General features: G+C 37.3%; 1 protein-coding gene and 1 long non-coding RNA gene across 6 annotated transcripts in view; both read right to left on the reverse strand.

Moving 5' to 3' along the window:
* Positions 1 to 14,325, reverse strand: part of SMIM14 (small integral membrane protein 14) — a 75,313-nt gene that overhangs the window by 28,352 nt on the left and 32,636 nt on the right. For all 5 annotated transcript variants that reach the window (XM_048212090.2, XM_026508757.4, XM_026508760.4 and 2 more), the window contains one exon: positions 12,513 to 12,622. In XM_048212090.2, coding sequence (XP_048068047.1) covers positions 12,513 to 12,622 — 110 coding nt within the window. The remainder of the gene's footprint in view (positions 1 to 12,512; positions 12,623 to 14,325) is intronic.
* LOC130543269 (uncharacterized) lies at positions 772 to 12,506 on the reverse strand. Its single transcript, XR_008958488.1, has 2 exons — positions 5,733 to 12,506; positions 772 to 5,624 (listed from the first exon to the last, which is right to left on the reverse strand). It is a non-coding gene; the product is annotated as an uncharacterized LOC130543269 (long non-coding RNA).

The following is a 14,325-nucleotide window of genomic DNA, read 5'->3' on the forward strand; positions in this document are numbered from 1 at the left end:
CCTGATCACACTTAGTTCTTAATGACTAAGTAGCATCTCTACATATTTTCCTGTAACATTAACAAAAATAACTTGTGGCAACCACAATAATCCATGCAACTTATAAGCTTCAAGACTTCAAATAACTGGGTTAAAGGCAAGTCTGAATATTTTGAAAATATTTTTTAAATGTCTAACACTAATACGTTGGGCTACTTTGCCCAAATATGATATACATATACTTTCTCCAATCCTACAAAATACCTTCTGATTTTGAGTTTAATTAATTTATTGAACCAAAAATCAACACACAATTTAAGGCCACCGACAAGAGAACAGTAAAATTCACATGCTATACCCTTATGGTACAGGCAATTCTGATTATATATATCTATCTGTATATCTATCTATCTATCTGAATCTGTAAAGATATATAAATGCATAGTGCATAGATATGTGACTGGAAAGTTCACAAACTAAATGCAACCTCTGGCCAAGCAAGTAATAGTGGTCATGGGGTCCAGAGAGGTGAGGGGTAGGCAACGGGAAGTTGCCAAAGTCAAAAGACTTTGACTTTTTGCTCTATTTTTCTATATTATTTCAAGTATTCACAATTTAAATATTTACATCTTACCTGTGTTACTAAAAAGAGAAAATTCCAATACCATTACACTGTTAAAAATGTTGAAATCCCTAATGTGCTAGTATTTGGAGGTGGGGCCTTTCAGAGATGATTAGGCCATAAGGATGGAGCCTTTATGAATAGGACTGATGGCCTTTATTTTTAAAAGATTTTTTTTTTATTTGAGAGATTTTTATTTTAATTAATTAATTTATTTTTTATTTGAGAGCGCACAAGCACGAGACAGGGGAGGGTCAGAGGGCAAGCAGACTCCCCACTGCGAAGGGGAGCCTGCTGCAGAGCTCGAACCTGAGACTCTGGGATTATGACCTGGGCTGAAGGCAGATGCTTAACTGACTGAGCCACCCAGGCTCCCAGGACTGATGCCCTTTTAAAAGAGACCCCAGAATGCTCTTGCACTCTCTCCACCATGTGAAGATCCAACAAGAAAACAGCAGTCTGCAACCTGGAAGAGGGCTCTCACCAGAACCCATGCTGGCACCTACTCTTGGAACTTCCAAGTCTCCAGAACTGTGAAGAATAAATTGCTGTTGTTTATAAGCCACCCGATCTATAATATTGTTTAGAAAACCAAACTAAGACATTTGCTAACATGAAAAGATACATAAAGTGAGAAAAAGTTGCAGAAACGTATGGGTACTATGGATCCCTTCTATGTAAAACAAATTTCTAGAAAGATGTACCTAGCAGACTGTATTTTCCAAAAACAGCCATAGTAGTATTTCCAGTCACACATGCTCTTCCAGATTTCTCTACTCCCCGTTAAGAGGTAGAGGGTAGTAACTAAGAAATGGATTAACATCAAAATTAACTCATAATGGGTTGAAGACTTGAACGTAAAACCTGAAATCATAAAACTCCTAGAAGAAAGCATAGGCAGTAAGCTCCTTGATACCAGTATTAGTGATGTATTTTTGATCTGATTCCAAAAGCAAAGGCAACAAAAGCAAAAATAACTAAGTAGGACTATGTCAAACTAAAAATCTTTTGCACAAGAAAGGAAACCATCAACAAAATGAAAAGATAACCTACTGAATGAAAGAAAATATTTGCAAAACACCTGTCTGATAACAAATTAATATCCAAAATATTAAAAAAACTCCTACAACTCAACAGCAAAAAAACAATCTGATTTAAAAATTTTAAACAGATATTTAACCAAAGAACACATACAGATGGGTAAGAGGTACATGAAAAGATGCTTGACATCACTAATCATCAGGGAAATGCAAATCAAAACTATAGGAAGACATCACCTCATACCTGTTAGAATGACTATTACCAAAAAGACAAGAAATAACAAGCATTAGTGGAGATGTGGAGAAAAGGAAACCCTTGTGCACTACTGGTGGGAATGTAAATTGGTGCAGCCACTATGGAAAACAGTATCAGGTTTCTCAAAAAAATTAAGAATAGAACTACTGCTACATGATCCAGCAATTCCACTTCCGGTATTTATCTGATGAAAATGAAAACATTTATTTGAAAAGATATAAGCACACCCACGTGCACTGCAGCATTATTTCCAATAGCCAAGACATGGAAACAACCTAAGTGTCTACTGATGGATAAAGACGATGTGTGTAGACACACACACACACATACACACACACACGAATACTATTCAGCCATAAAAAGAATGAAATCTTCCCATTTGTGACAACCCAGATGGACCTTAAGGACATAAGCTAAGTGAAATAAGTCAAAGACAGACAAATACTGTATAATCTGCCTTATAGGTGAAATTTAAAAAGACAAACCAAGCTAATCAACAGAGAACAGATTGGTGGTTGCCAGAGATGGGTGGTAGAGGATGGGCAAAATGGATATAGGGGGTCAAAAGGTACAAGTTCTAGTTATAAAATAAGTTATGGGGATGTAATGTATAGCATGGTGACTACAGGCAATAATACTGTATTGCATATTTAAAAGGTGCTAAGAAAGTAGATCTTAAAAGTCCCCATCACAAAGCAAAAGATTTCTTTGCAACTACATAGGACAGATGTTCACTAGACTTACTGTGGTGATCATTTAGTAATATGTAAGTATCAAATCATTTTGTTGTACTAATATTGTTTGTCAATTATACTTTAATAAAAAAAAAAAAGAGGTGGAGTCTATTTCCTCCCCTCTTGAACCTTAGTAGGCTTGCTGACCGCTGTTATCAAAAGTATAACAGGAGCACCTGGGTAGCTCAGTCAACTGAATTACCAACTCTTGATTTTGGCTCAGGTCACAGTATCGGGTTTGTGGGTTGAGCGCCACATTGGGCTCTGTGCTCCGTGCTCCGCAGGCCGTCTGCCTGACATTCTCTCTCTCCCTATGTCCCTCCCCGCTGCACTCACATGTGCATGCTCTCTCTCTCTCTAATAAATAAATAAATCTTTAAAAAAAAAAAAAAAGGATCGGGGTGCCTGGGTGGCTCAGTCAGTTAAGCATCTGACTTCCACTCACGTCATGATCTCAGGGTCCTGGGATTGAGCCCCACTATGGGCTCCCTGCTCAGCAGGTAGTCTTCTTGTCTCTCTCCCTCTTCCTCTGCCCCTCTCCCCACTTGTGAACTCTCTCTCTCTCTCAAATGAGTAAATTCTTTAAAAAAAAAAAAAGTATAACAACAAAAAAATTTAATAAAGAGGGCATCTGGCTGACTTAGTCGGTAGAACATGTGACTCTTGATCTCAGGGTGGTGAATTTGAGCCCCACACTGGGCATGGAGCCTACTTAAAATAAAAATTTTTAAAAAGGGGCGCCTGGGTGGCTCAGCCAGTGAGGCATCTGCCTTTGGCTCAGGTCATGATCCCAGGGTCCTGGGACCGAGCCCCACGTTGAGCTCCCGGCTCAGCAGGGAGCCTGCTTCTCCCTCTCCCTCTGCCTGCTGCTGCATCTGCTTGTGCTATCAAATAAATAAATAAAATGTTTAAAAAAAATTTTTTTTTAAAGTATAACAGAAGTGCTGTATGGGACTTTTTAGGCTAGGCCATAAAAAACATCCAGCTGCTGGGGCGCCTGGCTGGCTCAGGCAGTAGAGCATGCGACTCTTGATCTTGGGCTGTGAATTCGAGCCCCACGTTGGGTGCACAGATTAGTTAAGGAAATTAATAATAATAAAAAAAAAGTATCCCCTTGTTGCCTGGTTCTCTCCCTCCACCATCCTCCCTTAGGATGGATACTCAACCTTGGAACCAAGCCACCATGCTGTGAGGAAGCCAAGCGGCCACATGAAAAAGCCATATGTAAGTGTTCTGGCTGACAGCACTAGGTAGGGTTTCAGGCATCTACCAGGATCAACTGCCAGACAGTGAGTAAGTGAGCCTCCAGATGCTTCCTGCTCCCAGCCTCCAAGTCTTACAGCTAAGAACCCAGACATGAAGCAGCACACAAGCCATCTCCACTACACTCTGTAGGTACTTCAGTTTACCAGCTTAATAAAAGGTTGTTTTATGCCACTAAGTTTTGCAGTAATTTGCTTTGCAGACATACAATTGGAATAATATAAACGAAACTGTTAATAGTTCATATTCAGTAAAGAAGCAATGAAGGGTTGGAGAATATAGGGAGATTTTTATTTTCTCTTTCAACACTTAGTATACTGCTTGAATTATTGAATTAAATATACTGACATGCAATCACCATTTTATCTTTTAAATAAAACATAATCTCACTTCCTAATTGGTAAAGTGAATTATACCTCTAACCATAGAAGGACTAACCAGTCTTCCAATGCCTGGATGATACTGATAAAAAGTATTAAGATTTGAAAGAAAAAAGTTGACAAAAATTTTCTTTATCGACTAAAATAAAACCCAAAAGTTAATCAGATGATTAAAAAGGCTTTGTAGCCACATGTACAATGCTAAATATTATTATTAAATTGGGGAAATATATATATAAATACACAGACACCCACACACACACACCACAGTATCTAAATATATATTTGTTAGAAAGAGCTGGGAAGATGCACACCAAATTCATTTAAGGAAGTAGGGAATAAGCCAGATACAGAGAAGTGTGTGAGGAGTTTAGTTTTACTTTTAATATACTTTTTTTTTTGAAAGAACATATTCATATATTATTTCAGTAACTATTTTACAACAATTAATATAAAATAACAAAAGATACTAGCAGTAACTGTATTTGCTAGGTAGAAAGGTTTCTCAAGAAATTTTTCAGACACACATATTTTTCTTCTGGGAAAAAGGCCAATCAATTTTAATGTGACTTATTTAAGTACAGTGAACACTAGCCACAATTTACAGGGCCTCTGGGCCTATAAAGAGGAATCTGACCAAGGATCTCCCAGATCACATGCTTACAGTACTTTAATATGAAAATAAAGTAAATTAAAAATGTAGAAGTATCAGTTACACTGCTTAGAGTTGAAAAACAGAGCTCAACAAACCAAAAAAAAGGGATTATCTGTATTCCAAATCTTAGGTTACAACAAAGAACAGGAAAAACGCAGAGCATAATCTGAGTTCACATTACTAAATCTATCTGTTCTCTCTTTCTGGAACTCCTATCATTAATAGAAGAAACTTTATGCCAAGAGACAGCCAGTCAAGGAGAACAGGAGAAGGAGGTGGCAAGGGAGCAGAAGAGGGTGAAACCAGGATAATTCTGCAAATGGCTTCAATGAGAATGGAAAAAGTCCCTCTACAGGCCATTTTTATTGTTTTAAGAAAATATCAGTCATTAAAAAAAACAAAAAACAAAAAAACTACATACAGTAGTTATAAGGAAATGCTTTTAAAAAAATTACTAACCTCACAAGGAGAACGCACAAAACATACCAGATGACTTAAAAAAATGATTTATGGGGCACCTGGGTGGCTGACCTGGTTAAGTGTCCGACTCTTGATTTTGGCTCAGGTCATCTCAGAGTCATAAGATTGAGCCCCGCATCGGCCTCCATGCTCAGCATGGAGTCTGCTTGTCCCTCTCCCTCTGCTCCTCCTCCTGCTCTTGCTCTTTCCGTCTCTCTCAAATCAATCAATAGAATCTTTAAAAAAAATGATTTATAATTCGATTACAATTTTGTGTTGGCATCTTTCTACACATGTAGTAGTATTCTACTACTACGTCAAGAAAAATCCATATTTAGGGGCACCTGGGTGGCTCAGTCGTTAAGTGTCTGCCTTCGGCTCAGGGCAGGATTCCAGGGTCCTGGGATCGAGCCCCACATCAGGCTCCCTGCTCCGCTGGGATCCCTGGGATCCTCTCCCACTCCCCTGCTTGTGTTCCCTCTCTCGATGGCTGTCTCTCTGTCAAATAAATAAATAAAATCTTTAAAAATTTTTTTTTAATTTTTAAAAAATTCATATTTATCACTGGGCCTAGTCCCATATTACATCAAGTAATGAAACATAAAATAACTTGATAAAGATACCTGATTTTAATTGAAAGGAATTCTCACTGCATATTCTTATCCACTTCTTTTGAGTCTTATCAGCCAGTATTTAATGAGTAAAGCACTAATTAGGATAGAAATAGACTATAATGTCAGATAATGCCTCTTTTTATTAATGTTTCCGAACATTCCTGAGACAAACAGAAACATACATGCACCTAGCAAAATACAACTGTGTTATGAACATGTGTATGACTCAATGATGTAATTAAATCATTGGAAGGAGACATGCCAAGTGAGAAAGCAAAGCTTTGTCAAGAGCACCCCAAAATGGGCATTCTTTGTACTGCAGGCTTACCAACCTTACACTTAAATTCTGTTTATAATGTATCATTTAAAACACTCCTATAATACAATCAGAAATACAGTCATTTGTTTTAAAGTCAATACTGTAGACAGACAATAAAATGAATGAAAATCACATTTATATTCTTTGTACTAGTACAGCTTAGCAGTTAAAGAATCAAAACTTACATAAGCACTGATGAGGCAAGAGTAAAAAATCTGAACTGCTGCTTGTGTCCATTTTGCCTTAGGAGACATACAAGCTTCTTCTATTTTTTCTTAAAGGTTTTATTTATTTGAGAGAGAGAGAGACAGCATGAGTGGGGGAGGAGGGGGCAGAGGGAGAGGGACAAGCAGACTCCCCGCTGAGCAGGGAGCCCAATGCAGAGCTCAATCCCAGGACCTGGAGATCATGACCTGAGAGGAAGTCAGATGTTTAACCAACTGAGCCACCCAGGTGCCCCTAGCTTTTTCTATCTTTATATATTTTTTTAAATACTGATGAGAAAAAATTAACCAATTTAGAAATCAAAGAATGTAAGAACAGAAAAAAGTCTTATTAGAATTATTGGAAGGCTAAACATCACAGGATATATTTCCTTTTCAAATCATGTAACAATAGTGCATTCAAAAATTTTATTCCTCAGTGAAAACAGTCTGTACTAATTATTTATATTATTTTACTGCTTATAATGTCTTTGAAGTAGCTTACAAAGTTTTGTTTCTAGGGGCGCCTGGGTGGCTCAGTCAGTTAAGCCAGTGACTCTTGATTCTGGCTCTAGTCATGATCTCAGGGTCATGGGCTCAAGCCCTACATCAAGCTCCGAGCTCAGCGGGGAGTGTGAAGACTCTTTCTCCCTTTCCCTCTGCCCCTCCCGTGGTGGCTCTCTCTCTCTCAAATAAATAAATTTTTAAAACGTTTTATTTTTAAGGTTAATTATTTGACTAGGTAATGCATTCACATAGTTTTAAAATGTGAAAATACGGTGACGAATCTCCCTTACTGCTTTCTCCTAACCCCCTAGGGCCCCCCTGATCACAAATACAGGGTTTTTAAAGGTGCTTGAAGGAGACCAACAGGCAGCAGAACTGAACATGGCACTAAAGAAACAACCCAGGGCCTAGGCCTAAACTGCCAGGTTTGAATATGCCTCTGCCACTCTCTGGTCAGCTCCGATGCCTAGGAAAAGTGACTTAACCTCTCTGTGCCTTAGTTTCCTCATTTGTAAAAGGAAAACTTACATCAGAGACTTTCTATGGGCTTAAACTAGCATGTAGACTAGCTTCAAATTCTCCTCAATGTAACATTATGAGCCCAAGGGAGATCCCTTGGAAACCATTTCTATGTATTTATAAACACATTATACTGACCTACACACACACCTCCCACACACTCTCTCATACTCCAACCTGCAAAGGCATCTCTATGGCTTTCATGATCATTTCTCAGATAGTTCTAAAATATGTGTCTTCTTGTATTTCTAATAGGTTGTGTGCTGTCTCCCAAAAAGAGCAGTTCCTATCCCTTCCTACCCATTTCCCCTCCCACAGAGGCAGCCACTTTCAACTTTTAGGTGATTATTTAGTATTTACCTCCATGTCTTTATATATAAATATGCATTGCTACTTCTTGATTTTTCAGTTTTAAGCAATATCCACTGATTCACCAGTATAAAATATGAAGACCTAGTTCTCTCTTTTCTGAACAAACCACACATGTGCACTCTTGCCATCTCCTAATAGTTACATCATAAGTTTGTTTAGCGCAATAGTCAGCTTTAACATTATGACTACGTAAATGCTCTTCACAGTTGAATCATGTAGTAAATACAATTACTTTTTCTTTTCTGTACTATTTTCTGTACTTCCTTATTCTTTTTTCCCCCACTTACTTGGTTTTCTATGACTTTTGACGACTTGTTTTCAGTTTTCTAAATCACAAGACACCTAGACTCACCAGGTATTCTTTTTCTCTCTTTTTTTTTTTAAGATTTTATTTATTTATTTGACAGAGAGAGACAGCCAGTGAGACGGGGAACACAAGCAGGGGGAGTGGAAGAGGAAGAAGCAGACTCCCAGCGGAGGATCCTGATGTGGGGCTCGATCCCAGAACACCAGGATCACGCCCTGAGCCGAAGGCAGACGCTTAACGACTGAGCCGCCCAGGCGCCCCTCACCAGGTATTCTATCAATTCATCTTTCTGAAAAACATCTCTGCTAGAGCCGTGTGACACCCTCTCAATGAAACCAGCTGTCTTGCAGTCCTGGTGCACAGCTATCACCTTGGGATCTCTGTTCACCATTATCCTGAAGTTACTTTGGCTTCTTGCATGTGCCAGATCTCCTGCTTTCTACACTCAGATCTTCTTCTTCCTCCTGGGTTTATGCCGCCTTTTTGGCGAAAAATAGTTCATCCTCTAGTAACTATCTAAGACATGGTACATGAGATGGCATTTTTGAAGACTCCCTCCTATTTGACTGATACTTTGGTTGAATACAGAATGTTGGATTTGTAATAATTTCCCTTCAGAACTTAACATCTTTGTGTCAATGCCTTCCAGTTCTGCTGCTGAAAAGTCTAAAGTCTTTATACTCTTGATCCTTTGTATTTGAGTATTTTCCAAGAACAGCAAGAAGGCCAGAATTGTTAGAACAAAATGAGCAAAGGAGAAGAGTGGGGTAGAGGGGGGACAGATCATGGAGGGCTATGTAAATTTTGGTGTTTTTTTTTCCCACTAAGTGTTGTGCAGAGCTACGGTAGGATTTTGAGGGAAGGAGAACATTACCTGATATATCGAAAATAGATCACTTCAGCTGCTGTAGTGAGAACTAAACTTGAAGAAAGTGGGGCATGACAGGAGGGTAGAAGCAAGGAGACTCATAAGGAGGCTAATTTCAATAATCCAGGCAAGAGCTGATGGTAGACTAGATCAGGATGTTGCACTGGAAGTGTGAGAAATGTCTGGATTCTGGATATATTTTCAAGGTTAAGCCAAAAGGTTTGTTTCTGCGTTAGCTATGAGGTTGAAAGAGTAAAAATTGACACAAAAGGTATTGCCTAAGCAACCAGAGTAATGGAATGAATAGAGAAGACAAGGAAGTTTAAGCTTCAGGGCAAGAAAAAAAGTTTGGTAATGCATACATTAAATGTAAGATGTCTACTACTTCTCTAAATGGAGATGTTGCATCATCACTTGGACATATAAAATTCTGGAATTTGGGAGCAAGCAGCATCTTGGCTGCTCTTGTTCTACAGCACGACTTTGGCTCTTTTCTTGTTTTGACACTTACCCTCCTACCCTCCCTTTGATCCTATTCATTTTCCGTGCCAGGTTCTCCAGTGTGAGCCACATAATATCCTTTTAATATGTATTTTTCTGCTTATATCAGCCAGACCATCTAGAACCTGTAATAAAGAACCTTAACTGATAGTTACTAAATTAGGAAAAGAAGTTACTTTTAAATTGTGAATGAATAGAACTTTATTAAAATAAAAAGGAAATAATGGTAAAATCTTAACTGCTCCTAAGATGAATATATTCCTTGGTGAAGCCCATCTATTTCCACAGAACATACAAGAAAATCCAACTTGATTATATGAGGTAAAAAAAATAACAAGAATTCGAAACTAGTACCTAAAATTAACGAGATGCTACTCTATTGCAAGAATGAATTCAGTGTCCATTTTTAGAAAGATGAGAATAAGTTTCTGCTCTATCATCATACTGCAATACATTATTATCATATCCATGAGTTTCCTGAACATGCAGAAATCTAAACCCTGATGGTTATAACTAATACAGAAAAATTATACCCTTGGATAAACTTTTAAAAATATAGCTGGGGAGTTAGACTTTCACAGAGTAATAAGATAAAGGTACTAAAAAGTACAAGAGTAGAAGATAATGAATGAGTGAGAGGTAGAAAAGCCTAGTATTTATAAGCTGACAATATTTAAATGAAAAAAAGATAGCTTTTGTTAAATAACCTTTTTCTGATTATAAGATACATTATCATAGAAAATACAGAAAACCATAAAAAAAGTCTCACCTTATAACCTACAATCCAGAGATAAACACTGTTAACATTAGAGACATAGTTTCTTCAAGTCTTTTTTTCCTGTGCACACATATATATGGTGTGTGTGGGTACAGAAAAACAAGACCGTACTAAAGGCCATTTCTGTATCTTGCTTTTTATTCATTTCATATATGAATTTCCCTTATGTGATTATATATTCTTTAAAGACATAGTTATTTTAAACATCTGTATAAGATTCCATCATATGAACATACCATGATATAACCACTGCCCTACTGGTAGGTAACTGGGTTTGTTTATAACTATTCACTACTAAAAATAACGCTACAATAAAGAGTATTACACATTACTGAATGTAGAGAAGTTAGACCTTATTTCTGAATTTTTGAAATTAGAGATCTTATTTCAAAAGACACTCTTTCAGAAAAAAAAGTTTTTAGAAAGCACTTAATAGCTACAAGGTAGATATGGCCCCAAAATGCTGCTTGATTTGGAGTTTAAATAAAAGAAGAAACAAAAATTATAAAGTACAATTCAAATCAAACAAATGCCTATCAAGCCTAATCAGCAAGTTTCCTATTGAATCAAGTGAGTTTCTCCTCCCTTCTGGCATCTTCAATTCTGCTATCAGCATGTTATACACCACTGGATCCTCCATCCAGGATCACCCATCAGTGATTGATACTGCGTGAAATACCCAGCACAGACTAAAAACTGTAGCCTTTTAAAGGTTTGTAAAATCTAAAATCTATGTTCACATAAAGTACTTTCCACTAGGATTGCTATACAATGTTCCATCAGGCATGAAGGTATGCATTAAAGACAAAACAAAACAAAAGCTAAATACGGTTTTCCTGACAGTCTACTAAAGAGGATAGAAAGGTACAGGGAATCATAAAAAGTAGGGCTTAGTTTTAGCCATCTCTAAAAAAAAAAAAGCAGCAGAGCTAAGAGAAAAAAGATGGATACTATGTTAAATACAAAATACTGTACTAAGAAAAAAAGAGGTAGTAATTCTTATTAAATACTGATCTCCTGGGAAAATTTACCAGTTAAATTCAAGTCTATTTTTCTGTTCCTCGTATCACGTAATTTGAAAAAAAAAAATTGCCTTATGTTTAAATTTAGACATAAAAACTATCAGCTATTTAATGTCATAAATAGGAGAAAATATTTTAAATACTCTTTCTTCGGACTCATCTATTTTTATATCAAGTTATCAGAGATATTGCCATTTTCTCTATAGCCACAAGTCTAATTTATAAGTTCTTATTTTATTGATTTCCTTCTAAGACATTCTTTAGGATCATAAATCCCAGCATATGCTGACTCTAAGAGGAATATCATTCACAAGAAACACACTTCTGATCACTATATATAGACACTGAGTCAGCAAAAAACCTGCTTATTAACCACCAAAAATTCAAATATTTAAGCAAATGTTTATTTCTGGTTTTACCAACTGGTCTATGATAACATACTTCTATACAAGAGTATTCTAGAACAATAAAATGTTCTATAAAATGATAATATATCTTATTGTTAATAGTTAGTTTCTTCTTTTGCACATAAAAAGTATGAAGTATAATACATAAAAAGTCCTGTATTTAAGATTCTAGAGACTTAGGAAAGTCTTAAAAACCTTACAAATTCAAATCTCACAACAATCAATTCAGTGAGACCATCTAAAGCCTGTTGTTCAGAAACCTGCCTCCGTAGAATAATTGATTTGGATTTGGAAATGCTTTATAGAGAGATTTTTATTGTCGTGTCATTTGTTAGAGTAGAATCTGAACCATGTCACAACAGGAACTGTGACTTCATAGCAATTTATCAGGTAAATACACTCCATATAGCTAAAGACTATATTCCTTAATACAGAACAGAAAAGGCTATACACACGTGTTACTTACCTACAATGGTGATATCAGCAACATAAATCTACCATAAATAGATAACAATTTGTTTCTATCTCTAATAAAAGAATTGCTGGCAGGGACTTTGACCATTATGACTTAAACCACTGTGGAATTTCAATTATGAAATAATTTTAGTGACCATCAGATGAAAATTCTCCAACAACCAACATTCCCACAAAAATAGGACAGAAGGAGTACAGCTCAATTCTGAATAGAACTGTCCCAGTCATCTCACCAGATTGATCAGCCTTCTCATTGCATGCTCATGAGAGCAAACACATTCACAGGGATCGAATCCACCTTCTGCCATGATTGCCCAGCGTGATTTAACTTGACTGCTTAAATCTAGGAGAAAGAGAAAAAAAATGTAAGACAACCACTGAGTGTTACTCTTTCTGTTGAGCTATGAAAATTCGTATTATTGTATAGACTCATAATAATTCTCTTAAACTAAGGATAGTTCATATTTATTAAAGACCTGTATTTATGAATTTATTACTAATTATATATATGAATTAGGGATTAATTATATAAATTACAAATCTATAGAAATGATTGCCTACCCCTTCTACAGGCAGACTAATTTCCTACAAATGTGAGTGTCTTCAGACGCTCTATCCTGGCTCTCCTGTGAAGCAGATGATGCTAGAGTCCTAGTCTGCTTAATTACTTCATTCTTTAACTTCGTTAGCTATAGTACTGCTATAGACTGAATGCTTGTGTCCTCCTTAAAATTCATATTATTAAAAAGGAGACAGCAGGCCCCAAAATGGAGTCACTCATGCCAAAGTCCATGTCAGCAATGGACCTAATACCCAATCTAACTGCAGTTTCAACACCAAAAACTGTAACCTTTAGCCAGTCAACACTAGTGAGATAATCCATCCATACGCCCCTTCGATTCCCCTTAGGAAGGTGACCTTGCCTAAAATAATATATTCTTTGCTAATAATTTCCTTTTTCCACCCCCCTTTCTGCCTTTAAAACACTTTCCTTTTCTACAGCTTGGTGGAGCTCCTTTCTATTTACTAGATGGGATGCTGCCCGACTCATGAATTGTTGAATAAAACCAATTTGATCTTTAAATTCACTGCTTAATTTTTGTTATTTAACAAATTTGGTGAAAGCGGCAGGATCAAGAGAGACTTCTGATAGCTTTGGGGATAACAAGAAACACAGATGTGGTACTCCATGAACTGTTCAAGTTCTCTTTCTTTCTCGCCATTTCTGGGGGCCATTGGGAATTGGGAAGTTCCTGTCCTTTCTGAGCTCTGCTCTCTTTGTGCTGAACTCCTAAAATAACCAGCTTTTCAGTCCAAGTCTTCATGGGTCAGCTTGAGCTGACACACAGTTCCATGTGGAACCTGAGTCCCTACCTCTTGGTTCAGTCCACCATTCCCCAGTTGTTTAGAATACCCTTCCTCAGTTCCAGTCACAGTAGCCACTTACTGGGATTTGGTGGTTTAGTCCTTTCCTCAGTTCCAACCTACAGTCCCCACTTACTAGAGTCTGCTGGTTTAAGGCATGCTGAGAATTGGTGATGGTATGCAAGGCCTTCTCTTGGCCAGTCCACAGTAACACCTTTTGGTTGCTGCTGGTATGTTCAAATGCACATCTGTTTGTTTTATTTTGTGTAGATAAAGGGTTATAGCTAACAGAATCTCAGAAGTAAAAAAAAAGCCACAAAAATCAGTGGGCACTGGCAGAACACTTAAGAGCTGTTAGAGTACCCATCACCCAACTCAAAAATTCCTGCATTAAGCAGGTCATTGAACAGGTTAGGTTGACACTAGGTCACCTGCCAACCTCAAGAAAATTTCTGTGCAATGAGTTACACTGTAATACTGTACAATTCCCAACCCTGAGGCACATCCCTTTGTATCAGCTCAGCCCTAGGACAACTAAAGTTGGGATCCTTAAACTCTAGAGAGTCTAGCATGCTTCCTTCTGGCACCCCTGCTTATTTTTTTTTTTAAGATTTTATTTATTTATTTGACAGAGATAGAGACAGCCAGCGAGAGAGGGAACACAAGCAGGGGGAGTGGGAG

Source organism: Ursus arctos, unplaced genomic scaffold (genome assembly GCF_023065955.2).
Source record: "Ursus arctos isolate Adak ecotype North America unplaced genomic scaffold, UrsArc2.0 scaffold_9, whole genome shotgun sequence".
NCBI lineage: Eukaryota > Metazoa > Chordata > Mammalia > Carnivora > Ursidae > Ursus > Ursus arctos.